Source organism: Triturus cristatus, chromosome 9, assembly GCF_964204655.1.
Source record: "Triturus cristatus chromosome 9, aTriCri1.1, whole genome shotgun sequence".
Lineage (NCBI taxonomy): Eukaryota > Metazoa > Chordata > Amphibia > Caudata > Salamandridae > Triturus > Triturus cristatus.
Window position 1 is genome coordinate 51,688,373 of NC_140592.1, and position 27,018 is coordinate 51,715,390.

Below are 27,018 nucleotides of genomic sequence, written 5' to 3' on the forward strand. Positions count from 1 at the left end.
ATGGATGTGAGAGGATGTGGTCCGTAGGCTAGACTGCCGATTTTGGTGCTGGAAACCAGGGTTGGAGCCTGGGGGTCGGGTCCACATCCTGTGATTCTGGGCAAATCACTTAATCTCCCCATGCCTGAATATGTAATGTAAAAACGGTGCTCATGTAAAGCGCTCCAATACCTTCGGGTCGGGTTCGCGCGAAATAAATATGCAGCAAAAAAAAAATCCATGCACCATGCTTGTTGACTCACGGATGCATGACGTAATCACCCCTGGTGGTCACGTGATGACGCGTCGCTGCTCAGGGTCTTTCCTCTAACCAGAGTCCGTCTCCTCCTGTGGCGGGAGTAAGTACGAGCGTTACTGCTGTGGCCGTTAAGGCGCTTCGCCCGCGGTGCGACCGGTTTCAGGGCGCTTTTTCCTGTCACTTCTGAGGGAGGGAAAGATGTGAGTCCCCCAGTCCCTCCCGCGGGAAGGGCAGCTTTGTCCCTGGGTGATAAGCCGCACGCTTCCGCTGCCCGCCCTCACCTGAGGCACCTTCTCGCCAGAGTCCGGGTAAGTCCCGGCGGGATGGTACACGTGAGCCGGAGGCGGCTGTCTTTGGGAGCAGCCGCCTCCGTAGACTAGGAGGAGGCCGGCATAGATTGCCAGTTTGTTCCCACTCATACATCATGGGAAAGTGCGCAATGTTTGGGACTTTGGGAAGGGATGGGCGTTGAGAGGGCGGCTACCCGCCACCCAGCAGCAGACAGCGGTATCCCTGGAGCCACATGCTGTTAGCGCACAGAGGAAAGTCCTTGGAGACGAACGGCTCCGACTCTTTCATAATCCTAGCCCCAACCCAATGCCGAGGGCAACGGTGCATTCTGGGCACTGTAGTTTTATGCGACTGGTGTTTGCGCTAAGGTTCTTACTCCCTGTTGGATTGGAAACTGGGACAGGAATTCCGTGTCTCTGGTAAACTGCTGTCTTTCAACTAGTAATCATATCTACCCCCATCAAAGTGCCAGGTCCAGGCGTGACGAGCTGCTCCACTCTAGGGGGCAGATTTACAAGAAACTGATGCATCTCTGCATTTTAGCCGTGCTGCATCAGTTTAATTGCGTCACGCAATAAAACCTTGTGCCACCATGGGTGCGTTACATTTACAATGCGGCGCAAGGATTGACATGCGACGCGCACCTGTTTGCGTAAAGGTAACGCATTGCTGGAGTTGTGTTGCAAGCACAACGCAACTCCAGCAGTGCTCAGGAATGCCTATTCCTATTGTGCTGCATCAAGCAGGCGTAAGGTTTTGACGCAGTGGCGTCGTAGAAGTGACGCAGTGAAATCTTGTGTTCACTGTGTCATTTTTACTACAGTTTCCGGTCTTGAAAGAAGGAAAGCTAGATTAGAGTATCTACTCATGTGTGGAAAACTAGGCAGCTAAGTGTACAGGGTGTTCATATCTAAACCACACCTTCACCTATATCTACTTCTGTCTGAATGGAAAGCAGTAAAAGTACACGGCATCACAATCTCTAGTTGAAAAAATAAATGCATTTGTAAATAATCATGCTTATTATGAAATCATATATAAAGGAACTCATTTGCCCCCCGACTCCATAAGCGAAACGTCTAATGAATTTTACTTTTTGTAAACATTTTTTCACACAAAAAGCGTAGTGGCCATATTTTTTTTAAAAAAGGATAAAACTCAGAAGAAGTTAAAAAAAAAAATAAAAAAAAATTAGTGTATAAATAAAATGTGTTCAACTGTTTGATGTTAATACTTTTGTTTCCTGCTGATGTTTGTAACCATCATCAATTCACATAAGCTTCACGTTCTTTTGTTGTAATATCACCAAAGGGCGAAAAGGTTGAAAGTTGGGCATTTCCTGCCTCATTTAACGAGCTTCAAAAGATTACCCTGTCCTGGACCATTTGTACTCGTAAGAAGCTTGTTTCCTGGGGGTTTAAGCTCCCCACACGAGGCCCCAATGCAGTTGCATGTAAACTGGGTACAATGTTTTCATTCAGAAAAAGAAGCGGCAGTGGCGCGCAGAAAGGCGTCTTTAAAAGTGCAATTAAATTGACCTTCGAGCCCCCTATGGCTAAAGGGGAAGGAGCTGCCCCCTTAAATTATGGGGGTTGATGGTTTGCATCAATGAGGACTCCTGATAAAGGAATGCTTTCTCAGATCTTGGTGTGTCTAATGGGGTTGATTGCGGCATTAGGTTCTTTGATAAGATAGGTTGCTGTCCCAGAGGGTCTCTTATGAAATGTGGTCATACGTCTTTGCTCCAACAAATAAGACCGTGGTGCCCTTTAAACATATGGATTTTATAACGTGGCTGTGTGCTTCTGTGCAAGGCAGTTAGTTGTCAAGTGCAAATGAGCAGTCTTCTACTTTAAATTGTGGCTATGATGTAGAGGAGACCAAATGCTCACCCAGTTGTAGAAATTAAATAATAAGTGATGACTCACAATCACTGCTTATAGCCTTAGAGGTCTGTAGTTGAGGAGGTGCCGGAGTCATAGGGGTTTCTTTATTTCTTTTAGTACCTATTATAGGTGAGTGGCCACACCTTTTATGAGTGCAAAGTGTGTTGGTTGTGTTGCAGGTCTGATAAACTCTAACCAGTAGTGCAGTTTGGTCGTGTGGTTATCTTGGGATTATTTTATACAAATAGGAGGTGCACCTCCTATCTCCTGAGGCCTATTTATACGTCTGACATGGAGTCATTGAAGCATATGCCACAGAACTCATTTCATTGACCACATTACGGTGAGCGACTTAGACATTAACCTGCATAGAACTGTGAAGCAGATCTCTTGTACAGAAAATCTTTTTTCAGCGCTATGGTTCGGGAGTTCGCTGCTAGCACTTCAGATTTCTCATGTTCTGTAATTCACAACTCCATGTTACTCAAGGCTTTAAGTGGGCCGGGTCTCACCGGGTCTGGGCACCGGCAGTTTTTTAGGGGGGGGGGGTCGGGGGGGGCTCGAAACGGGTCTCTATTGGGCTCTGTTTTGAGCCCTGGCACAGACAGTCCGTTTTTTTCCGGACGGAAGTGACAGCAGGCACATGATGTGCGCGTGTCCACACTTCTCACAGTGGAGAAGTTACGGCATGACATCATGCCAGGTGAGCGTAGGGGAAGGGAAATCCTTTAAAGGGAGTCATTTTCTCTCTGGATTTCCCCTCTTTTTGAAACTCAAGAGCAGCAACATTGTCGTAGTGTCACCAGAGCTTTAAGTGGAAGCTTTTTTCAATATTATATAGAAGCCATAGTTGCTGCTTATTTATCTTATGCAACTAACAACCATTGGCAAAGCCAATTGTCCGGTCTTCTTGTAGGTATGATTCTACTTGTATCATGTATCTGGATGCAATGACAGAAACAGCAAAATACAAGTCGGGTGGCACACTATGCTAAGCACAGATTTTTAGCTTACATGTTTTTAAGCCACGCCCTTAATTACATCGGCCACGCCCCTCGGAGAGAACCCCAGTTTTTTCATCCCACTTAAGGCCCTGGTGTTACAGCTATAGACTATTCCCTCTACAAGGGCACAAGTCCTAAGAAAAATAGTGTGTGTGTGTGCAGGGGTATTAATTACACAAATCACAATTAAATTACAGGAAGAGACACCACAATAATTATAATGTTCCTTGCTTATAATGTGGAACAGCTGTGTTTTAGAAAAGCATCACGTTAAGATAATTATGCAAAAATGTGACAAGAAAATGTTTCAAGATGTTTCACTTTTTATAAATAAAACACGTTTTCCACTCTTCAGTAGATAATTTAGGGAATTGGCTGAAAGGGACACTATTTATAAATAAACGTGAAACTCTGGATTACATTTTAAACAGTTTTTAGAGAATTTAACAAGAGGTGCATTTGCATGTCTGTTTTATGTTGTGTTTTTTCTTTGTCTAGCTTCAAAGCACTGCACATTTGCAGTTCTTTAGGCGATAGAAGGGTTAATGGTGTCATGTTATTTCTCAAGACATTCTAAGACATGGGTACTCGTAAACATTTGCCCAGGGGCCGCAAAGTATGGTCTTTGGTGTGACCGAGGGCTGCTCTGTGGCGGTATGGGGTCCTGGGTGGGTCAGGGATTGTGTTGGGAGATCTAAAAAAAATTCAAGTAAATAGGCAAGCATTTATTTTCAGGGTTACCAAAGTTAAGTGGTGCAGGACACCACAGTAGTTGATTCATTTAACCTGCAAATAAATGCTTACCGGTTTGTTTAACATTTTTTATGATTATTAGTGGTCAGCAAGTAAACAGCAGATCATGCTAGTGTTCACCAGGGGGGCCGTATGTAAATGTCGAGAGGGCCTCAAGCGGCCCCGGGCTGTACTTTTAAGTATCACTGTTCTAAGATAACCCCCTCCCCCCCCTTGGCTCTCACAAATAAAAGGACTGCTACCAGTGGGAAGGAGGTTTAAAAACACTACAAGGCCAGGTTATCCAGGGTTGCCACCCTTGCCAGAGAAACATACCGGCCATCTGCTCACATTTTATGATCCTGCATCATAAAAGCAGCTGCAGAACACGTTTTAAAGTTTTTTCTTTACATTTACTGTTTAAAACATGTACTGATAAGATGGGGAAAAAAATGGCCTGAAGTAATTTTCTAAATTTTTGTACCAGCAAGGACATTAAAAACAAGCATTTACAATGCAATGGTCTCGGCATTGTTAAAGTTAGAGCTATTGGCATTGCTCATTACATTATTTTTGTTTATGTTTTTAAAAGATTTAAAGAAACGGCATTGTTATTTACACTGTCAATAGCTTAATCACTCTCAAATGCGAGACCTATTGCATTTGCACCCACACACAGAGCCACACACACAAATAGAGCCACCCTCACACAGAGAGCCACTCACATAGAGCAACCCACACACAAATAGAGCCACACACACACACAGAGTTATTAAAAGGAGTTTATGATGGCGTGACAATAGTCTGCTCTAAATACACAAACACAACCGGTATAGCCATTCGCTGCAAAGCACGGATACACATTAGGGTTTTTATTATCTTTAATAGTTTTATTTTCTTACAGCTTCACAAGCACGCACAAGAAAGGCACACAAACTTCAACAAACACACATTTGTGCATATGAGTGCACCTTCGTTGGCATAAGGAACCGCGCTCAACGCTTAAACGCATTTCTATATCCAAAATCATCCTAACACAATAGTTAACACAACCACAACGCATGCGTGCATTTCGCAGCACACATAACGGCATAACACTGACACCACACACACACCGGTAAATGTGAACCGGTGGTTGCAGGTGGCACTCACCGGCACTCATTTTTTATTTTTAGTTCTGCCCTGACTGCCCAGCAGGACACGCTCTTTCCAGGGCAAAAGTAAACTGGCCAGTGTGCAAAACTCTGCTCCAGGGAAGATCGCGCAACGTCTAATAGTTATCGAGACTTCTAATGGACGAGCAAAACGGTTCCAACTTAGGGGGTGAGCGAGCACTACTCAAAACAGCCTTCTATAAAGCAACAACGGTCATGAGAAACATTCCCATAATGCATTCATCTGAATCTGAGAGCGGAGGCAACGTAACGGGCAGAGCTGCAGACTTTGGACTTGGGGAACATGACATCGGCGTCAGCAACACATCCTGTGATCCTGGGCAAATCACTTTAATTTTCCCGTGCCTAAAAAAATGAGCGTGACTTTATGTAAGGTAATTGATGCTCATATAAACCGTTTCAATACCTTCGGGTCGAATTCGCTCTATATAAAACTACTACAATAAAAATAAATAGACAGCACATTAGCACGACTTTCCTTTGTCCTTAAAGTCGTACAAACACTACATTTGATGCTTATGACACCCACTCCCATGCTAGTGCGAAAAAGTTTCATCTAGAAAACAGAGAAAGTATTTGGAAAAAAGTATATTGGATTAATTCATTTGCTGATTAACGACAGAGTGAATACATATGTTTTTGAAAATGGTTAGAGAAGCTATTTATTGCTGACTGAAATAGCAATTGACTCCCCGTGCGTGGTGTCCCGCCACTTAGCAACATTTCTCCCCAACAGTGATTTACCCACTTTTCTTTTAAAGAAAAATGTAAACCTGTTCAAGCTACATTGCCAGTGGGAGTTGAGGAGAAGCCGCTCGCGTCCCCCAGCCTGCCCTCCCCTGCAGAGGCTAGTGACTCATTTAATAATTAACTTGTTCATGAAAATACCACGTTCTGTCGCCGGTGACGTGTCCGGATGGTGAATGGCTGCCACCATTGTCTTGAAAACACTGGGCGCGAGGTGGGTGCGGGAGGGGGCTCAGGTGCACGCCAGGATATTGACATTGCTTACTTGTTCTATGGCTCTCTCTACCGCCCCTATGTCTGTCCCTCCACTCTTCATGAAGTAGGGATGGGACTGCAGGGCTGGGGATCCCGTGCTCGCGCGTGTATGCAGGGAATATGTCGTAGGGGGTGGAGGTCCCGTCGCAAGTTGTCGTGTCTCTTTGGAATGTGCAGGGCCGGGGGTTCCGGGCGAGAATGTGCAGGGGTCACATGGTCCCAATCCGTCTATGTGTAAGGAGAGGCTCCACGTCATGATGGCGCGATTGTATGGAAGTAAACAAGAAAATGCCAATACTGATAGAAACTCAAAATCCATTAAATGAGACGTTGAAGAAACCTCAAGCGACCACGTCGGTACTACTAAATAGTATTTATTTAAATTATTTTGCATGTATTAATAAATGCAGATACATTTTGTATACAATTCTTTGTGTGTACAAAAATCTGAAGCCGTCTACAAATATAGGACCTGTCACAGTGAACACAAACAATGAATGGAAAAGAATTAAGAACCCAAGAAAATAGGCTACACTAAATTTGTCTACCAAAGGGGTAGGCTGGGGATTTTAGAAAAACAATCAAACACCACTCCTCATCCAAAAACAACACAATCACACACAATTTCCTTCGGAGACCTTTTAGAGCTTGGAAAGACCAAAGGAATGCTCAACCTGGTAAGTTATGAGAAGAACTTTAAAGAGGGTGCATGACAACAAATGTTATTTCAAATTTAAAAATTTTTCAAATTGAATAATGACAGATGCACCACTTTGTTATATTCAAACCAGTGTTGAGAGATACAAAAAACATGTAGAAAAACAAAAGCGGAGGTCGACGCGTTTCGAACCCCTAGTATTTTAATGGGGGATTCTCCTCAGGACCATACACGCGGGGTGGAGATGAGAATCAAGCTCTGAAGTCAATGAGCCCAGTCCAATTAGATGGGTTCGTCTCTAAACTGGAGGGAATTAGAATTTTGTTGGTCTGGGGTGCGAGTCACCCATGGCGCGATTGTATGGGGCGGGGGTCCTCGATTTACTGGTGGGTATGCGCAGGGCTGCCGTGTCCCAGGCTTTTTCAGCTCAGGGAAATTTGAGAAGGTCAAGGGACCGGAGGCCTCGGTCGAGTTCAGGGGGAGGTGTTGTGCAGGGGGTCGTGGGCTCTTCCAGCCTAAGGAAACGAACGGATGGGCTGGGAACTGGCCTCGCACCGATGGCCACTGATGAGGAAACGAAGGGGCGGCAACTTCCCAGAGTCCCCTTCCCGTGTTGCTGATCAGGCTAATTAATGTTTTACTGTTTAAGAAACAGGCTAATGAATATTGGCTTTTCACAAACCTGTTAACAATTTCGTTAATTGATTTTTTGGGTTGGCTTTTCAGAATTCCTCCCCTACGTGCACAGCCTGAGAGGACAGGGGGAGGAGACCAGAGCAGCAGCCGGACACGGGAGCACCGAGGGAGCCGAGAGCAGGGGGAGAGGACGAGCACACCACTGCCTTTCTCCGAGGTCAAGCAGAAATGCCTCGGAGAAACGCAGTGTCGTTTTCGGAATCGGGGGCGTGTTTTTCTTTCTCTCCTCTTGCCATTGGCTGGAATGTTTACATTCCAGAGGAGAGAGAATCGAAAAAACACGCCCCCGAATCCGAAAAGGACGGGGCTTGTTTGGAGAGACAAACCTCTTCTCCAATGGCTGACCAGCATTTCTGAGGCCAGCCAATGGAGAAGAGGTAAAAAAAAAAGGGGCGGGTTAAAGCCCCACTTCTAAACATTAAATCTCGGAGCGAGACTGCGCAAGCGCAGCCTTCGAGCCGAGACCTTAAAAGGAACCGCTATTGCCCAACTGGGTTGGCTGTATGCTTGATAGAAAAACATTACTACTAACTTTGAATTACTGTAGCCTGAAGATATAGGTTAAACACAAGTGTGACAAAAAAATAATACTGGATAAAGAATAGTAAGGAAAAAACCTTGTCAAAGTAATGTATTGGACCATTGGCTATGGCACGGTAGAACACTACTTTTAGACAGAAGTGCACATGTAATAAGGCAAAATGCTGTTCATAACAGTAAGAGAGCTAATGGCAGAAGTGAGCTGACCCATTGTCACATCCATGCTATGTGTTCTGGTGGACCGTAGGGGAAACATGAAGAGAGCCTGTTTCCAACATCACATACAGCATACATGACGAGCAATGAGATGAATTCCTAAATGAGGCCTGTTTTCCTTAAACATACATCATCTTTCTGCACACCATAATTACATGTGCTAAGAAGCACTAGTAAATTATCGCAAGTATTTTAAGTGGTCCCACTTTGGTGAATTTGCTTTATATCACTTGACCCAGTCTTTTTTTCTGTGTTGGTTTGTGCAGTTGCAATTAACGGCAAGGTTACATTTCCTTTAATTTGGTCTGCGGAGACCTCCAATGAGGTCCGCTTCGTATGTTCTCAAATTCTGTGTGCAATTTTTTTTTTTTTAACATCTTTTTTTATTAACTTTTCTCAAGATCTCATACATTACATAGCAGTGATCAGAAGGCACGTAAACCAACAGCATGGCATTACAGAATTGAGGATCATCGGGGCTACCAAAGGGTCCCGCTACAGCTGTCTTCCCCCCCCCCCCCCCCCCCTCCCCCACCACCTCTCGAGGTTCGGTACTTGCACCATGGGCCCTTCTGTGTGAAATTTTAAACAAAATCTTTCCTGGGCTCAAATTTTTGAAACGTTGTGTGGAATAATTGCAGCTGCTCTTGTAAATTATATTTAAGTTTATTGCAAAAGACAAATATTTTAACCTAAATATTTTGTTCCGTCTCTTAAACATGGCAAATGTATTTAAGAAAAAAATCATGAAATAGACATTTTTGTGAATCCACTGTTTGTTAAACCTAATGAGGTATTGGGGGGGGGGGGGGGGGGGCATCTAAACTTGGCAGGTGTGGGTTTGGCAGATGACAGTCCAGCTGTTTTGGGCTATGTCAATTGGGCTGGTTAGTAGTAATTTAACCACCCATTTTCCTGACAGTGGCCGCCATTTTAGGTAGTGTGACACGGTGGCAGATGCTCGGGAGGCTAATAAATTCTCCTCGATTTTTCCAGTTAATGTTGAGCCATAGGATGTTGTTGTTGAGCACAGGTGCGCAAGGGAATATGGTTGTAAATGTTGTCACTGGAAAAAGGTGTAAGGCGTTTGGCCCTTTAAGTTGCCATGTTGTTAGATTAAAATGACTATGGTGAACATAGGTGAATCAGGACAATGGGGGGTGGCAATAAAGTGAAACCTGGAGAAAGAAAGAAGTTAAAAGTTTAAGTTTTAAGATACTTAGATAGTTAGATGTTAATAGACTTAGGTTAAAGGGTGAAGGGGCTAAAGGTCAACAGTTTAATAACAGTATAGGTGTTACAAAGTGGCAAGTTAAAAATGTAAAGGGGTGGGAACGTTTAAGGGAGGGGGATAATGACTTACAAAACTGAACCTTACTATAGAACCATTTTTCTAAGGCGAAGACCTCGGTAACTTTGTGATATGCACCTGTTTTCAACAAAGCGGGCTCTTTTATACACTAGAACAGTGAGTATCTGCTCTGTGCTGCTCCCCATAATGCTAAATGTATCCTTTAAATTTAGGATTGCAAACGTCAGGAAACTCGTAATCACCTTTAGCCACACTTGTATCGATTGTTTGGAAAGAACACACAGAAAGCGAAATCAGAGCCCACGATTAGGACGTTAATGCACTACGTTCCTCATTTGACTTCATGGAGGTGGCTGTCTGGCCTGCAAGGAAGAGCAGTGGTGTACATCTGCAAAGAAGTGAAAGCAATCTCTCTTGCTCAGCGTTATGAGCCCCTCCCAGCCAACAGAACTGCAGCACGGTACTGCATGACTGTGGGTGTCTTATGTTTTTCTGAGCTCTGCTGTTCTTTTCCTTCGCTTCCTGGTTACGTCGTACTGATTTAGATTATTCGCCCTATACATAGTTTTGTTGTTTCTTGAACAGTAAACATTCAGGTTTATAAAGTCTGGAGGGGATTGTTTGACATGAAGAAAACAGACAGCACTTTGATTATTTATCCCAGAAACGACCCCCCCAACCCCCGCTACCCCCTCCCCCGCATATAAACAAATAAAAATAAACAGCCAGCTGGTTGGTTATGTCAGCTAATTATTTGCCTCAGGTGAGAGCAGTTAGTCACGAGTTCGAGCCCTGGCATTGCTAACGGAAGTCTTCCATCTCGTGAGTTTTTAAATTGAATACTATTCATTGTACTAATAGTAATACATGTTGTTTTCAATTAGATCGACGGTTGTGAAGACAACCGATGTGTCACAAGCATGGAAATGAAAGTAATACCAAAACATTATATCAGAATTTGCCTGCTCGCAAACATTGAAAGAACCGTGTAGAAGTGCTTACAAACGGGCCCTCGTTAATAAAAAAAAAAAGAAACCTTGGCAAATCCCAAAAAGAAACTAGCATGCTTCTTCAATGTTTGTGAATGCTTTTTGTAAAAATTGTACAAGTGAACTACTTTTTGTGTGCACAGCCTGAGAGGACAGGGGAGGAGACCAGAGCAGCAGCCGGACACTGGAGCACCGAGGGAGCTGAGAGCAGGGGGAGAGGACGAGCGGACGAGAGGACGAGCACACCACTGCCTTTCTCAGAGGTCAAGCAGAAATGCCTCGGAGAAACGCAGTGTCGTTTTCGGAATCGGGGGCGTGTTTTTCTTTCTCTCCTCTTGCCATTGGCTGGAATGTTTACATTCCAGAGGAGAGAAAGAATCGAAAAAACACGCCCCAGAATCCGAAAAGGACGGGGCTTGTTTGGAGAGACAAACCTCTTCTCCAATGGCTGACCAGCATTTAGGATGCCAGCCAATGGAGAAGAGGTAAAAAAAAGGGGCGGGTTAAAGCCCCACTCCTAAACATTAAATCTCGGAGCGAGACTGCGCAAGCGCAGCCTTCGAGCCGAGACCTAAAAAACGGTCCTGCTTTAGAGAACTGGCCAGGCTACAACCTTAAATTACTCTTGCATGGTGTTTGTAAATGCAGGCAGCTGCAGAGCTTGGATACTAGGTGACACCTCTCATCCTCCTTCAAGCTCTGGTAGGGAATGGAGTCCTCCCTCTAAAATTGTGGGGGAGACCTGCGTCCTCCAACTTGCACCCTCCCCTCTATGGTATGCTCAGACAGATGATCCAACCAAAGGAAATGCTGGCTGTCGCAGTGCTGTGAAAGCCAGACTGGGTGGTGCTAGCGCTATACTTAACTCATTACTTAGTAATTATTACCTTTAACTGGAAAATCCATGAATCTTCTTAATATCAAGAATGTTCGTTATACGTTATAATGTAAATACACAACACACTAATAATTATATGACAAGCATTCTAAAATGCTTGTGATTTACTTCCCTGTAATTGAGGAAACATACTTGAAAGAATTATGTGATATCATTGACACCCCAGTAGAGTTGAAGAGACCAATCACATGCATACATATGCCACGAAGGATCTTCTATACAGCGAGCACTGACTTATGATAATCACCTCTGTTGTTTTTATTATAACTAAGTAGCTGCATAATCTTTGTAATGTCAGTGCAGCTAATGTACATTGGCCTATTTTTAGGCCTCACATGCAACAGTGCATGCACTCTCGCTTGCAAGGGGTATTATTTACAATAAAAAACAGGCAACCCGTCAATTGAATACCATTCGTTAGCTTCATTGTCACTTCTTTGCTGCCACCTAATTGTCCAGTGCGTGACATTCACTACTTCCTTTTCTTTCTGTGGAGCATGGACCAAGAGCAGGTTGATTCAGCTTAATTAATGTCCGTCCGGTGATAGTGCTGTGATTGAGGTACCCATTTCAGGACATTTCCTCTGTTTTCAGTTCTTGTGCTGCTTTCTCCATTCGTTCAGTTTTCAAACGCATTTTTGGAAATTTTTCATCTACTTCTTCATCTTTTGGCTTACTCTTGCAACTAAAATAAAATCACATTTTACCTGGGTTGAATTCAGAATTTATAATATATAAATGGCACACTAACACTACATTTGCACCTTCAGGATGCTTGTTGCCGCATGCCTATTTTTGTGGCCTTTCAGCTATTCATCCACTTTATGCCTCATACCTTTGTGTTGATTTTAAATTTGGTTCCTTGTTTAGGTTACTTATACCCATTTCTGTACTACTCTAACACACTCTTTTTTCAGCTACTCCATTCTACATCACGCCATTCCACTCCCGTCCAGTTTACACCACTCATCCCTAGTCTATGCACTTTGCTCTTTGCTCTTCGCCACTACGCTCTATGCCACTCCACTCCGTGCCACGGAACTCGATGCCATTCCATTCCTCCCAGTGCGCCTCTACGGCCCTCTGTGCTACTCCACTCCACCAATTTTCTCCATTCTGTGCCAATCCACGTCATTCCAGTCCGCACCTCTTCACTCTGTGATACCCCACGCCACTCCACTCTATGCCACTACTCCATTTCATTCCGCGTCACTGCACTCTGTGCCTCTGTACTCTACATCACTCTGTGCCAGGCCACTAACCTTTACCCGTGCTGCAAAGCAGCCACGCTGCTGTACAACATGGATAAAAGACATCAGCAAAGCCAATAGATCTCATATAGGTGAGACCTATTGGCTTTGCCAGTGCATCTTTTAGTTGAACCCGATATCATTCTCTTTATGCAGACGAGTAGTGAAATTGGAAAGTAGATTCTATTCTGATAAGTTGAATAAAATTAGCCTTTGTTTGGTACACCGAATTCCTAAAAGGGAAAAACAAGCTTTTTCAAAACTTCTAACATGATTGTAGAATTGTTTTACAGGAAAGTAATATTATAAAGGAGATTGACTTGTGTGTTTTTGTGTGGCATACACTATCGTACACATACACATTGTAACATAACAGTAATGTTTTGAATTAATAATACACGCATTACAGATTTCACTTAGTTACTTAGTATTTTATTCATTTCTTCCGTTTTTTACTAGTCTGTAAAGATTTGCAAAATGTGCGGGCGCACCGCATGCACGCTGGCACCAGATGACATCAGTAAAGCTTGCACATACCGAGATGTGCACGGCAGAAGACGCCGCCCTGAATGGAGAGATGACGATGCCAACAAATACAGTCCCTCTTACAACAAGGCTCCTCAATCAAACAACCCTGTTCTTGTCTCTGGAAGACATTTTGACAAGGTAGCAAAGTGCAATGCAAAAATGCTTGATGCATTAGGAAAATATAATAGTTACCAGTACTTGTGGAAAATTAGTATGCCATTAATAAGGTTCTGATTTGTGTGCCAGTTGGACTGCCCTGCTTGAGAATGGCCATCTGAGTTATTCAGACTTTGGAATTTGATTCTTAATTGTTTTGTTAACTTATTTTTCACAACTCGAAGCCTAACAGTGAATGTTCTGGTACTGTCACATATGGGGACGATTTACAAATGTTTTCTTGTCAGCAAGTGTGATGTACTCATGAATTTGAAGGCGTACGTTACATATACTCATGCAGAAATCTTTGATAAGTGGGCCTTCTCCTCAACACTTAATTCTCACTGTTCGATTCCAGTACACCTCAACCGAAGCCACGTCGAAAATGCCATATGCTTGCTTTAAATAAACAATTGCAAGTTCCTGAGTAATTACAGTATGCAACTTTGAAACCTATATTTTATTTTTAAAAAAGTGTTCTTGTGGTAGATGTGTTCTCCACAGCAGTGCCTCACTTGTTAAACAAGGATTCACGCTGGCTAGTGTTCTGCCATTTGAACCTCATTGTTCAGTTACATTTCCTGGATGCTTTGAAACCTAAATGTAAAATATTTAGAAGTACATATGTCCCTTTGAGGTTTCTTTTCTGAATACCAGTGACTTTCTTTCTTTTTTTATGTAACCTTTATTTGTCAAGATTTCCAGAGGATTATGGGGATACAGCGTCAATTAGGGAACAAGAAGAGCTCTGAATAAGCAGTACAGTGACCATAGTTCAAGCAGTGTAGTATGAAACCACAACCAATCTTTTTGGTATAGAAAAACTTCCTCCTACTTTACAACTTGAATTTTACAGCACTTGAGAAGTAAGAGCCAGATTTATGCACCTTTTTGCGTTCTCAAAAGGTCTGTTTCGCAGAATCGTGCTATTTGCAACAGCGAAAGGGATTTCTTTGGTATGTAGGAAACCCAAAGTGCAATTTGCTAACCTGTTACTAAATCGCAATGTGGGTATACATACCGAATAGGTATTTAGAAGGTGAATGTTTAGTGCGTCCCTTGCAATTACCGATTCAGCATGGTATGTATTGTTTTGCAAGCAAAATTCGTCCGCAAAACATGACTACTTTACAACCATACAAATGTAGTGGTAAGCCATTCGCAAACGGGAAGGGGTCTTCATGGAGCCCTCTCCCCTTTGAGAATGTTACAAAACATTTTTGTTGGAGTAGGCAGTGGTCGCGGGGCCACTGCCTGCTCTTAAAAAATGTTAGTTAAAAATGGTATATTTTTAAACATTCTGTTTTACTTTGAAGAAAACAGTTTGCATTAAAAAAAATTGCTTTATTTAAAAGCGGTCACAGACTTGGTGGTCTGCTGACATCAGTAGGCCACTATTCCTGTGATGGCTGCGATATATAGTGGGTCGCAGTTTGCGAGCCAATTCATTAATTTTCATGAGGTAGGTCGAATTCTACCCATTACTTATTAGTATTTTATGAACAAACTTATTAGTACACAGGTCGGTTCACATAATAGCACACTGGTCGCAAATTGAGACCAGTATTTTGCAATGAGTGCTTCGTACATCTGGCCCTAAGAGACATATTGAATTTTTCTATTAATCCTCTAGTCTCTTGACAAGTTCATTCAGGGTATCCTGCTGTTGTTTTCTCAGTTTTATAATCTCCTACCTGCTGTTTGAACCAGATATGATAGGAGGCGATTCTATGTCTTCATTGCTCTTTCTGTGACAGAAATAACCTGTACCTGTAATACTGCAGCTCTCATTTTCTCCTCTTTGATACATGAGGCTGTCCAAGTCAAGGCACACTCAGATCGCTGTAATTGACTTTCAATTGATTGAAACTGAGAGTTGTGACTGTAAACTCTTGTCAAAACGTCATTATTATCGCTTCCTCTTTTGCTTGGTGTTTTGAGGTCGTATTTAGCACTTTATGCAAATGTCCAGTTCTGTTAATAAAACATAAACTAACATTGTATTTCCTCACTGTAACCTAAACGCGAGTGTATTTCATTGTGGGCCTAGAGTACAACCATGCAATAATCCCACCACTTATTTACTACTGCACACTTGTCTGTTTATGACCAGAATGTGATGCTTTCGCCACTCATCATTACTGCGATGAGTGGCGCCAGTTTTGAACCTTCGATAAAGCATTCTTACTTTCTGTTAGAGAAGTTGAATGGCTTGTTGCGGTTACTCATATTGGCAGAAGGTTTCCTTTCCTATGTTAGTTTGTTGTTCAGAAAGTAAGACTGAATAGTGGTAAGAAATGTTTGAAAATCAGCACATTTGTAGGTATGTGGTTAAGTATTATTTGAAGTTTGTGATATTTTGCTGTTGATAGTAAAGGAAGCTAAGACGCATTGTTGATCTTTTAACAGACAGCTGCTTTACATCTAAAAGACACATCGGTGAAAATATATTTAATTGTGATTATCTTTCTGCAACTTCAGTATTTGTTCTGAGATAGAAAGGTGTGCTGTATTTGCAAAACTTCAATCGGAGAAAAAAAAACAATTCCATTAGTAGCTCAAAATTGTTTACGATTTAGCAGGTTGTAATGTCTCTCTCTCTATGTATGATATCTATATGTGTGTGTGTGTGTATGTATATATGTATATATATATATATATATCTATCCATCAAATACACACATACACACAAGATGTCTAACACCTGCTTTTATGAACTTGAATTGTCTAAGAATTGCTTTCGGGTTGCAATTTAGTATTCTTGATGTGAGATCCATCACAATGCAGGGCATATTTCTAGGGCCATGTTGATGATGATGAAGCATGCCACTCAAGTTGGTTGGTAGTGTTTTGCCTTCATGTTTTGAGAAATTCACACTTTCTCAGCGAGAGTATCTAGAAAACTGTGATAATATGCTATTCTCACAAACAGATTGCTTTGTTTGATTTTGAGGTTATTTCAAAATGTATTCTAATATTATTTTTTGGGTGGGGGGCTGGGAGCTGGGATGGTCAATTAGAAATTAAAGAAAAAGGCAGATGTCTTCTGTGGGCCTAAATATCACACTTCAGCTGCATTTAGATTTTACAGTTAGAAATCAAAATGTTTATCAGAGCGTTTATTTGGTTAATTTTAAGTATTTTTTATGTTTTGTGTTTGGCTAGTTTGGCCAACATTAATGTACCAATACCACCCTATTTCTCAACGAATTGAACACTATTGTGATTTTCTTTTGTTTAAAGGATGTAGACTCTTCTGATCGTGTTATTGCTGCCATGCGTTGGGGCCTTATCCCTTCCTGGTTCAGAGAAAGCGACCCGTCCAAAATGCAGTACAGTACATCTAACTGTCGCAGTGATACCATCATGGAGAAAACCCTGTATAAGGTACGTTTTAAGACCATTCACACAAAAAAGGGCAACCATACATCAATTTAAATGGAAGAACCTAAACACCTATAGCACTGAGATATCGCAAGCATCAAGTTATTACATTTAGAGGCATTTCGGTTTATTGTGCAACACAGTCAATGCAAACAATATTAAGGCTATAAAGGTATCGTATATGTCCAATACCAATTTGTAACCGAAAGTTCTATAGTTGCTGTGGAAAGTTGCTTATGTCCAAACTTGCTGACAAAAACCTGCAAATGCTAGCATGTTCATTTGTGTTCAAGCAGACTACTGCTTTATTAATATATATAGATAAATTGAGTGGGAAAAGCACTCTAAATAAGGACCAAGATGTCCTACTTGATGAACATTGGAATTAGTAAATAAGAAACAACTTGAATGCAGAATAAATCCCCAAGTTGGTAGACCTTATTTGGTTCCTTGTTTCTCTTGAGGAGTTGCAGATGAATATGGCATCAGCTCTGCTATGGACCATTATGAGGTAAATACAACTTGCACAGGGTGGATCGTTCATTCAATTAATCTCATGGACACATTTATGTTGAGAAAGAAGTCCTAGCAAGACCTTGGAAAGCTGTCACTCGGCCCTGTCCCATCTTTTAGTCTACTTTATGTGCCTTTCCCGCATGCCCACATTCTCTGAAGATGGGGGTTCAGTAGAACATAAGTTAAGCTAATTTAGGTGTATATATACGAAGCACAGTTCCACATTTCATCAAAGATACTGTCCCGTTGTACAAGAATGTGGAGCAACTGGTAGTGAGTGGCAGCTTAATGTAAATTCAGTTGGGGAGGCAGATTACTGGCCCTCCTGATGTAAAACTAATTCAGCTATACATAACTGAGGCCCTTATTTTTCCCAGGGTGTGCAGTATGCCATTGTGACAGTTTTTGTTTTTGGCACATTGAAAATGTGAATGCTGTTCATGAATGCTTTTGTCCTCCTTTAAAGGGTGATCAGATGTATTTCCAGATAAAATATTGTTGAGCTCAAATGGTAGATTTCCTGGCTATTCTGAGCCTTAAATAAATCTATGTTGTAACAAGGTGCATTTGAAATCCTGAGCTAACAATAACTCTAAGGAAATCTTTTCTATAGTCCTGAGTTTCCTGGCCCCTAGAGTACAAGCCAGCACAATTCCCTTGTCCGCCTCTTGGTGCGAGGAGCTCTCCACTTTTTTATGGAGAAAATTAACGCTATTCAAGCCTCATTCAGGCACCTTTTATGCTGGTAGAACCTCTCAAGCCTTGCCCCTCCACCTGTTGAGCACATTCGCCCCTATAGATCTACCCAGCTCTCTGAAACTCCTTAAGTAACTGAAATCTGGTTCCCCATCAGACCCGTGCGCTGCTAGACATATGGCGGAGGTGGCTGATATAGTTAATCTGGAGGTCAACAGACATATTTCTATGTCCCTCAAGGAAGCGCTTGTTCCAGTCGTTTGGAAGCAGGCATTAATACTGCCTCTCCTAAAGAAACCATCACTTGACCCCCTGTATCCAGCCAATTACCGGCTGATCTCCCTTCTGCCCTACATGACTAAGGTTTGCGAGAAAGTCGTTGGCAGACAACTGACCCAATTTGTAGAAAGTTAAGGCCTTCTCCATACCGCCCAGTCAGGCTTTAGGGCCTCTTTAGTACTGAAGCACCGCTGGTGGAAATCACTGAAGCCATCAGAGACTGCCTGGATGCCGGTGGGAGGGCAGCCCTGATTCTGCTAGACCTCTCGGCGGCATTCAATACGGTCCCCCATGCTCTGCTGCTCACCCGAGTGGCTGAGATCCGGGTATCAGGAAGTGCCTGGGCCTGGATTGAATCCTGTTTGAAGGGTCGGACACAGCAGGTTTGGCTCCCACCGCTCTCCTCCTCACCAAAGAAAGTTACCAGAGGAGTCCCGCAGGGCTCGCCCATGAGCCCTCAGCTCTTCAACATTTACGTTACCCCATTGGTTCAATTGGCTGAGGACTTAGGCGCGAAGGTAATCGCTTACGCCAATGATACCCAGCTCTTGTTCACTTGGGAAGGGACGAGTGCTCCGTCTCTACCGCCAAAGAGTGCTTGACAGCAGTCTTCAGATGGTTAGCGGCAGCTGAATTGAAATGCAATGAAGAAAAATCAGATATCCTCTTATTTGGAAAATTCCCCTCCAGCTTCAGGGAAACACTTTGGCCATCCGGCTCTGTACTTCCTGTCTCCTCTGTGAATCCTGTCAAGCACTTGGGGGTCTGGTTCAAGGAGAACCTCCTGTTCGCAACCCAGATCAAGAGGCTAGCAGGGACATGCTTTGGACTAATACAAATTCTCAGGAAGTTCCTTCCTTTTCTTCCTCAGGCAGCCAAGGAGACAGTCACCCGTGTCCTTATTCTTTCTCGGTTTGACTATGCAAATGCGCTTTATGCTGGCGTCCCGAGTTACTTGTTAAATAAACTGCAAGTAGTGCAGAACGCGGCTGCCAGGCTTCTCCTGAACATTTCGGCCAGATGTAGCGTGAAACAACATTTTCGCACTCTACACTGGCTTCCTATGACAGAGAGAGTCAGGTTCAAGACCTTAGTCATCGCCGACCGTGCTCTGTATGCCACAGGGCCTGGCTATCTTCAGAAACGGTTCCCCTTCTACACCCCTATAAGACACCTGCGCTCTTCCTCCCAATCTTTGGCTCAAGTCCCGCATTTCCGGCTGCAAACGATGGGCGGTAGCTCTCAGACCACTAAGGCCGCCCTTTGCTGGAATGCGCTGCCCCAGGCTCTCCGTTGCACTCAGGACATCAATGTGTTCAAGAAAAAACTGAAAACGCACCTATTCATCTAATTCTGCTCCCCTCTCTCGCTAGGCTCACGCCGGGACACTCCTGTAGTATCTGCGCGCGTTAGAAATGTAACTTAACATAACATAACTGTACTGTCTTTAAAAAAAATAATAATAGTGACTCGCTGCTTTCTTTTATTCAGCCTTCCTTTAGTCCTCATATAATATTCCACCCCCTTCCTCCAAGGCACCCGTTACATACTTTCCTCCATTCTTAAGATTCTAAAGCAGAAGGTATCTTTAACAGTCAGGGCCTTTACATAGTTCTTTTTAGTGTTGTGATAGTAGCTTTCGCCACACTAGGTACAAACTATTGCTTTGGTGTTATGGTAGTGGGCTATGGAGCAAAAATCTAGTTACGTTGCCTGGATTTCTAAAAGCGTGGCTTACATTGTGGTGTAACCATGGCACAGTAGCCGCAGTATACAGAATTTGCCATTATGCACTGTAAATTTCCCGTCCTCTGAACCCATTGCTTTGCCCTCTGCCACTCTTCTCCTCATCCCTGGCCTTTCACTGAATGCCTGTCGTTTACTACTGTTTCGCCACCTCCTTATTTAAATTATTAATGAATCTTATGTGACCTGTATTAAGTGTTTGTTGTGCTGAACTATCTTATAACGAGTTTACTGCTAATTTAATGCTGCATTCTTCTGATTGTACAATTGGTATATCTACAAGGCTCCTCTGACAAAAGGAAAGCGGTGTGTTGTCCTGGCTGAAGGTTTCTACGAATGGCAGAGACAGAGTGGAGAGAAACAGCCCTATTACATCTACTTTCCACAGGGAAACGAGGAAAAGGTCAAAGAAGAAAAGGTATTGTCTTCATGTATAACATGTGCCTTGGCTTTTGTGTATGCTTTTGACAAGCAGTAGCCTGCTATGGTTGCACTTTTTCAACATGTCTGTGGCTGACATTTGCAGAGCAGTTACTTGTTTGGTTGATTCATAGTTTGTGCTCGCTATTGTTTGAACTTTGAAGAATAAATTCCTAGTAAATAGGCTACCCCTGGAATTTTGTTTGGTTCAGACAGCCTCCTCAACACTTCTTCCTCGGAGTTGAGGTTCTGCCTTGGTTATGAACCCCCAGTGTGATCCTGATCTGTTTTTAGCTTCTAATATGTATTGGCCTGTCCTGAATAGGGCATCCTGTGTGTATCTTCTTCCATGGAAAGCAACCTATCACATTATAGGATCTTCTATGATGTTCATAAATGTTAAAGTATTGTAATAGGTAAAATGATATTTTTTCAAAGTTACCTTGTTAAAAACATGCCTGTAGGAGACAATATTTTTTGCCTTTTTAAAAGCCCGGTAGGGTACAATTAAAACTCTCAAAATGCCACAGAATATAAAAGAAACCTCTTTGATTCTCCTAAAAGAAAGAAGGGAAAAGCAGAGAATGCTGTATGTGGATAACGCCACTCGCAAGGAATACTTTTGACACTGCTCATGTAGCAGATCCAGCGGCTTCACTGGCAATTCATATTTTGCATTATGGAGCAAGGATTCCTAAACACAGCTGAGCCTTTTCAGACCGAGTAAAGTCAGATAACCTTTTGAAGGTAATAATCTTTCTTTTCACCAGAGCTGGGCCTTCCCTCAGCTGCTGTTTGTGTGGTGAAAGGATGCCTATTCAGTTTGTGATAGAGATTCTCACAGCATTGAGGACAAGTTCTCCCACTTCCTGCGGATGCCTAACCATTCGCCGTGAAGGCTGTCCACAACAAGAGCTACGACCTGTTTGCGGTTGAGGCCTCTTGGGACATAAAGGGATCTGTCATCTGAGCCTGATGTCGAGACATCATTTGAATGTTATGTGAAAAATAAAAAAATAGATCTCAACTTCATCATCTAGACTAGACTAACGATATAAGTAGTTGTTGAATAAAGCAGAAGGACGAGTGCGGTGTCTCTGTCAGCAGGACACAGGCGATCACCTGCAGATAGTCTATAAACCAAGCTCCTGCCACTGCAGGAAGATGCCCATATTCCGGCCCTTCAGCAGCCGCAGCCAATAAAAGTGTACTCGCTGCTATGGTAATCCATGGTAGTCACTTCGCCAAAAGGATGGTTTAGGGCAGAAGCCCAATAACTACAGGAAAATACATTGAAAGGGTAAGGCTTGCCCCAGAGACGAATCTGCTTCTCGTCACGGCCATTTTAGTAGTTCAAGGTTGTGAAGATTCTTTAGACATGTCACTGAATAAACTGGAAATACTTCTTTATCATTAATCTCTTATATACATCCTCTTTAGAATTTCTCTGGTTCACGATATTGTGACTTCATGAGGTCACAAATATATATTGTCAAGAATACTAACCCGTGACACCTATTTTTCACCAAAAAGACTCTAACATGAGGCTTTTTGAACCCCAATAGGACCGTGTTGTCCAGACCAGCTGCCAACAGAGTGAAATAAAAAAAATAGGCAGATTAAATCCCTCTGCTCACTACAGCGCATTTGGTGGTGGTTGTTCCAAATCAGTTATGGAAATGGATAACAAGCAGGTGTATTGGAAAAATTACGTTTATGGTGCTTATATTTCCTCATTCACAACACCCACCCTACTACCGTATGCACCACATTGGTTGGAATAACATTGCAACTGGAAACAAACGGCAAATGGCACTGTGGTGGGCACTGCTTACTTTGTAAAATAAATCAAAAATAAGTTCAGGTGTCCAAAGTTCTTCTTAGGAGACTGTCACCAGTGCTGCTCAATGCCGAGGTTGCTGGTCACCTAGTCTTGACTCCACCTCAGGTCTCTTTTGTCCAGCACCCTGCACTTCCTCGTTCTGTCACTCTTGCTGGTTCTTTTCCATCCCTGCTTGCTTCCTTTGCCTCTGTTTTGAAGTATTTCTCTTTCCTTCTCTCTTTCCTGCCTGCCTTGTTCTTATTCGTGGCCAAAGTGCGACGATATAAAATAGTCTCATTCTTTAACAAGCAATGGCAAAGATAATTTGTGTGCCTTGGAGAAACCTTTCCTTTCTTTCTTTTAATTTTTTTTTTGTCCGCAAACATGTATTTTGCAGAAAAATTGCAAAAATATATAAATAAAAGAGTTGGCCAGCACCCTAACCCTGGCAATAAAGAGCACTTCTTTCAAGGCAGCTGTGCACATTTGATGATGCAAAATGCCATTACTCGCAATGCAAGGTAGCCAGTGAATAAAGTAGTCCGTCCTGTTTAGTTTTTATTATGAATATTTTGAAAAACCTTAGTCTGGCAAGAAAGCTAAAGCTTTATCTGGGCCATACCAGAATAAAATGGTCTACTGATGCATGCCAAGAGATCTCCTGCAATATCACCCTTCTCGCTACTAAACAGTTTTTCCTGCTTTTACTGGTGAATTTTGGTCACACCCTCAACACCAGATATGTTGCACCCACTTCTAGTACAACTGCTTTAAAACGTCAGTAACTCACTCTTTAGGGAATCAGTGCCTGAGCGCCAGTTATTTCTTGACACTTGTAGACTATCATTTAGTTGTGATGGGTTACATTATCTACTAATAGTAAAGGTTCATGCATGAAATAGCTAACATTTGTCATTGAGGATGATTCTGTGTGGTAAATTTGACAGTTTCCCTTTCAGGTACTTGCACGCTCAGATGAACAAGCAGCGCAAGAAACATGTCTAAGTAAATCCCCACAAATGAATGAAATAAGCGTATGACAGATTTGCTAATTAAATCAACATTTTAAAACCCAATTGCAGATTGAAACAACTGACAAACAGGTAGCACAATTCCCTTGGTTGTTTGAGAGAAGTAGGCGCAACTAGTATGCGAATTTAGTCAATCCCAATATACAATTCTACCAAATTGTGGCGTGATGAAAATCGGTAGTGTCATTCCTAACAGATTTACCATAGTTTTTAACTTTTTCAGTTTGTTGATCAATAGGATGATAAACGTTGAACCTTATCGCACTGCAAGCTTTAAAGCCCCTCTTTCACCACCGAGTGCAAGGCTAAATGACCTGGAAGTGAAATTACACCAGCTGTCATCACATGCACAGTTGTATTAACACTCACATTGCACACTCATCACCTGTTAGCACTGACATTTGAAGCCAGTTTAATAATCCCTAGAACTCGGGGGGAGGAGCCAAGATGGCGACCGGAGCAGACGCTTGAGCGCCCGGCTCCGTCGGTCCGTGGCCTCGGACTACTATCCTGATGCCCATCCTCGCCGATTCTCGAGGTGCACCGTGTGCGAAGACGCGCTGACCGCGCTGCTGCTTTCCCGGAGTCTCAACCCGCCCGGATGCCCGAGTTCTGGGTGCTTTTGTCCTCGGCACCGAAACCCTGCGCCCTTATGGCCTTTGCCGGCCTCCTGGAAGCTCCGCAGTTACCGGCCCAGCTGGCGCTAATCTGAGCCCCGCGGTCCCGATCTCACCTTGCACCATGGATCGTTGCCGGATGAGCCCGGGGAGAGACGGCCGGACACCTTCTGCACCCTGTGCCTGACGGGCTGGAGCTGTGGGGTGGGCCCCGGTGCGGTGGGTCTCCTGCCCCGCTCGGAGGACCGGGCTGTGGGAGGCTGCTGCCCCCTTCGCCTATTGCCTAGCCAGCGGCGAGGGGGACCGGCGAGAAGTGAAGCGACTGTCGGCCTCTCCTGTTGCGGCGTAGACCTGAGGGGAATTGACCCCTTGCCACGACCCCCCCCCCCCCCCCTGGCCATTGCAACGTATAGCGGCAAAACATGGCGTTGAGTGCCTGCTCGCGGCTGGGGGGTGCTACTCCGGTCTCGCCCGCTGCCCACTTCGCCCTCCCTCTTCCGGACACCAGCTCCACAGTGCCGTCCCGGACTGCTGCCGATGTGGGGGCCCAGCTTCCGCTGACATGCGGCTCCGTTCTGGCTGTCCTGCGGGACTTTCAACTACAGATGTGCGCTGGCCTGCAGGCGCTGAGTGAGCGGTTTGACCCCATACTGTCGGCTGCGGGTCGTGAGCGCACTGTCTGTCATCCGCGGGGCGTGGGTCTCCCGGTGCTCTTGTCCTCTTGCGGGGACGCAACGGCGGTGTATGATTGTGCTACACTGGTGCCTTCATCTAGCGCTCCCGGCGCCCAGGGTCCACCGCTCTCCACCTCAACTGCGGATACTTTGTCCCCCTGGTCATGGCTGCCTGCTTCATTGTTTCCTGCCTCACCGCGTCCGCGAGACTATCCTGCTGAGCGATACTTAACTGCTTCGAGGAACCGTCCGCGGTGGCCCACTGCTGCCTTTTTGTGGAACTCCTGTACCTTACTTGCCAGGTTTGGATTTTATGTGGTGCAACGAGGGACCTCAATCGATGGTCGGCGGCCATTTCGTGATCCTACTTCACCATCCTCTCACAAGCGGCCATCTTGTCTTTGTCTGCTCGGGACACGGGGCCTTCACGCAGGAGCTGGTTTAATCCCAAGCCCGCGATCGGGCCAGGGCTAGACTGACTTCTATCGCTATGGTTTATGGACGGGCTGGCCTGGGACTGGAATTGTATGTATGTTTTGCGCGCACTCGTTGCGACTTGTATCCCTTCGCTTAAACTGTGGTGCCATGGTATCTTTGCATGCCGTTTTTTGGCGTAGAGGGCTCTCAGTGTGTGGGGGCCTTAACTGGCTGATGGTTCGGGGCGCTCTGGTGTCCAGTGGGCTCCTCCCCCCCTTCTTTTCTGTTTTCTTCCCTTCTTTACTCTGTTCCTACTTTCTCTCTTCTCTATATTTCGGGTTCATTGGGCGACAGGCACTATGCTGGGGGGGGGGTAGGCCGTAGCCTCCGCATTGGTGTAGGGTGGGGGGGTAATACTCTGTTCTTAATTAGTTCTATGGGCCTTTCTTCTTTTATGTCTCTGTGCTCTACTTTCTTCGATTCGGGGTCCGGGTGTGGGGTGGATCGAGTGGGGGCGGCTCTGGAGGGGCGCGTACTTGCTCATGTGACTATCCTGATATATCTCTGCACTGCCTCACTGTTTGAGATTTTACTTCCATTGTTGTTCTTACTGATGTTGCTGCTCTCCCGTGTGGTGAGGCTATCTTGCGGACTCGAATCTCCTTTGCTCTTATCCTTCATTGACTTTTTTTTTTTCTCTGATAAAATTATCAAAAACTTGAAATTAACCTTCACCTCTCCTTCCCCGGGTTTCAAAGATATCTCCAGTATGTGATTCATAACTTGTTGTTAATCCTGACCGTTGATGCACGGGGGCTGTAATGTGGGTATCAGTGCTTTACTGTATCGTGGCCGGCCTGACGGTTGTAGGCCCGTATTTGTTCTTTTAAGATGCACGAATAAAGGTTTTTAAAAAAAAAAATAAATAAAAAAAAAAAATAATCCCTAGAACTCAATACAATAAAATGAACTACTTGCATTATTTGGAATATTGCATCACTGCCTGAAATAATGCTGTTCAGATTTAAAATTTGATGCCGTTCCTTCTACAGAGTTGTTGTTCAAGAATCTCTCTAGCTCTCAAGAACCTCCAATTAATCACACATCTTGTAATTCTATATCATCTGCTAGATGGGAGGGTGTGAGTCTACTAATTGCATTGTAGCATTTTATGGTAAGGGAGTTTGTATGCAACCGCCCTTGCATCTTGCTAGCTGACCCAGTTAGTTAGTCCTAGTTAGGAAACATTGGTAGGTGATGCTAGCATTGGAAGGCATGGATGTGGACGCTGAAGCTACATGCAGCAGATTAAATTCATATTGTTATATTTTAAGTTGAAAAGAAGTGTCGCAGACAGCATCCCAATCACTCCTTATATATGCTGCAACTTTATAGCACCGGTCAATCCTTTGACACGTTTCAGCATATAAACAGCTACAGAAATACAATAAATGTAAGCAAATGACCCAAAGTCTGCCATGAGACATTTTAACTTCTAATGGTGACAGAGTTCCCTTGCGGCCGAGTGAGGTGTTTGTAACAGTACTATAAGAGGCTGTATCTCAAGTATCCATCTTTATCCTCTGTTTTCAGTATTGTCGATTCTTAGTTTGAGCCGTCTGCCAGAGAGCACACCATGTATAAATAGTGCAATTAAGACTGCACTGTTATAGTTTCCTGAGGACTGTACACAGGGTGTCCGCTTTTAATTCAGTAGTTGAGACGTATGAACCACAGACCTAGAATGCTGACACTTTGTAAGCATTCAACAAGTAACGCAATGGCGACTGCCTTTGTGAAATAAATCTTACCACCACCACATCTCACGTGACCCGTCGAAAATTA

The 27,018-nt window shown here is 43.7% G+C and overlaps 1 protein-coding gene across 2 annotated transcripts in view; it reads left to right on the forward strand.

Moving 5' to 3' along the window:
* The first annotated feature begins 241 nt into the window (after positions 1-241).
* The window catches only part of HMCES (5-hydroxymethylcytosine binding, ES cell specific), a 49,688-nt gene continuing 22,911 nt past the window's right edge, over positions 242-27,018 (forward strand). The window contains exons 1-4 of one of the 2 annotated variants that reach the window (XM_085624375.1): positions 242-338; positions 13,347-13,553; positions 16,815-16,958; positions 20,476-20,610. In XM_085624375.1, the coding sequence (XP_085480501.1) occupies positions 13,365-13,553; positions 16,815-16,958; positions 20,476-20,610 (468 nt within the window). In that variant the 5' untranslated portion in view covers positions 242-338; positions 13,347-13,364. Of the gene's footprint in view, positions 547-13,346; positions 13,554-16,814; positions 16,959-20,475; positions 20,611-27,018 lie in introns of both variants that reach the window. The other variant, XM_085624374.1, reaches the window with a different exon arrangement.